The 2040-nt window shown below is 49.7% G+C and overlaps 1 protein-coding gene across 1 annotated transcript; it reads left to right on the plus strand.

Annotated features, from left to right (window-relative positions):
- Window positions 1–292: 292 nt before the first annotated feature.
- Window positions 293–841, plus strand: TMEM275 (transmembrane protein 275; the record flags this gene model as incomplete). The annotated part of the gene is made up of 1 exon (XM_083867971.1): window positions 293–841. The coding sequence occupies one exon, from the start codon at window positions 293–295 to the stop codon at window positions 839–841; it is 549 nt and encodes a 182-aa protein (XP_083724097.1).
- Window positions 842–2040: the final 1199 nt, after the last annotated feature.

A 2040-nucleotide genomic window follows, 5' to 3' on the forward strand; every position in this document is an offset into this window, starting at 1 on the left:
CATACCCTGGGCTCAGTGCTCCAGCCTGAGGGTGACCACATGTGACCACCACAGTCAGGGAGAGCCCAGCCTTGAGAGCAGGCTTGGATTTGTGTTTAGTTGCTGGCAGCAGCAAACCTGGAGAAGGTGCTGGTCACCAGGAATATTGGGGGAAAGGTGCTTTGGTTCATTGCTCTAACAGCTGCTCTTCCATTCCTCTCCAGGATTTCAAGGCAACAAGAAGCTGAAACAGCCTTTTCAACACAGCAATCACCCTGTGAGGACGGAGGTGATCTCCAAGACTCTTCCCAGCATGTTCAGTGAAAAGAGCAGCGCCTCTTTGTCCCAAAAACCCACCCAGAAAAAGACCCGGCCCCAGGGCCTCCCCTCCCCTGCTCTCTGCTGTGCCTGTGGACTCTGCATCATGCTGGCAGGAATCAACATCACCTTAGTGGGAGCATTTGCCTTTGGGACCTTCCTGCCAGTGAACAACCCTCCCATCATCATCGGACCCATTTTGCTGGTGGTGGCCTTCACGTTCTTCGGCGCCTGCTGCATCTGCAGCCGGAGGCCCCCGGCCCACGGGGCCCGGAAATCCAAACCAGGTTCCAACATTGGGCTCATCAAACCTGGCAACACAGCCTTTGAAATTGAAACCAGCGAGCACACGGTGCAGGACACCACTGCTGTCCAGCTGAGCCCCACCAATTCCCCCATCTCCTCCAAAAAGTCCACGCCTGTTCACGAGAACACCAAGGCTTGCAAACTCTTCACCATGGAAGGCAACGGGCCAGTGGCCAAATACACCCCAGGAGGGGAGGCCATACAGCTCAACCTGCCCAGGGACATGGCCACATCCTAAACCCGGGCAGAGCTTTTGGCAGCAGCCAGCCAAATGCTGCAATGGGTGGGCTGGAAATGTGCCATCAGTCAGAGGTGTGGGGAAGGTGCTTGTGAGAAGTCAGCAGACAGACAGGTCTCTCTGAACCACTCTAAGGGAGATGGATGCAACAGCAGAAAAAGAATAATCCAGATTTTTTTTCCTGAAACACGCCCATTATACAGTTTTAAAAAGAAAACTGATAATGATGCTGCTGTGAAAAGATGATCTGAGTTCCTGGAAATATTCCTGGATTTTTGGGGAGCAGATAGGAAGAGGGGAATGAATTAATTTGTCTGATATAATGTAGAAATGTGGCAGTTGGAAGGAGAGGCTACATGGGACTGACAAATGACAGCTCTTTCTTCTCTGAAGTGAAGCAATTCTTGGACATAAAAGAAGCAGGAATGCAGTAAATTACAGCTTGCTGCCACTCAGTCACAAGAAGATTTCAGCATTTTTAGTGCCAGACTTTTTGGCAGTAGGGACAAAGCTATGTCTTTGCTACTGAAAAAGCAATGTGAAACCTTCTCCCCTCTGTTGAAAATTCTTGCCTAAGCTTGCCCTCATTCAGGTGATTTTACTGCCCATTCTGAGAGAAGGAACCACAAGGATCACAATTAACACTGGTATTTTCCTCTCATGTCAATGAGTTTGAGCTGCAGTTGTGCTACTCCTCACAGTGTATTTCTTGGAAGATCAGTCAGGCTGAATCCTTGGGGATAAGCTCCTGGAGTAACCAGAGACTAACAGGAGCCTGCAAATTAAATTTTTGGGCCATGATTATGTATTGAGTACAAGGCAACATTCTTCCCATATTTTGTGGAAGGCTGGCCTGGGGCACGCCTCAGGGCAGGGGGTAAGTAACTGTGTGGGCTTCAGAATAGCTGTGCTGGAAGATGGTGACTGTATCACTGATCTCACCTGTATCACCTGTGAGATCCATTGCCCAGGAGTGGATCCTTGCTGCTGGAAATGGGCTGCTCATGGGTTTGCAAAGCTGTGGGATGAGTTTGCAGAAGAGAATTTATCAAGAGCTATTCCAAGTAAAGATGCTCCCTCTGCCTCAGAAAGACCCTAATCTGATGGAATAATGCTGCAAAGGATTTGTGTTCTTCTCTGGGTGACTCTGGCTGGGAACACAGTGCTGTGCTGATGGGGTTTGCTCTGGCTCCTGTTCA

Source organism: Zosterops lateralis (assembly GCF_965231275.1).
Source record: "Zosterops lateralis genome assembly, chromosome: 9".
NCBI lineage: Eukaryota > Metazoa > Chordata > Aves > Passeriformes > Zosteropidae > Zosterops > Zosterops lateralis.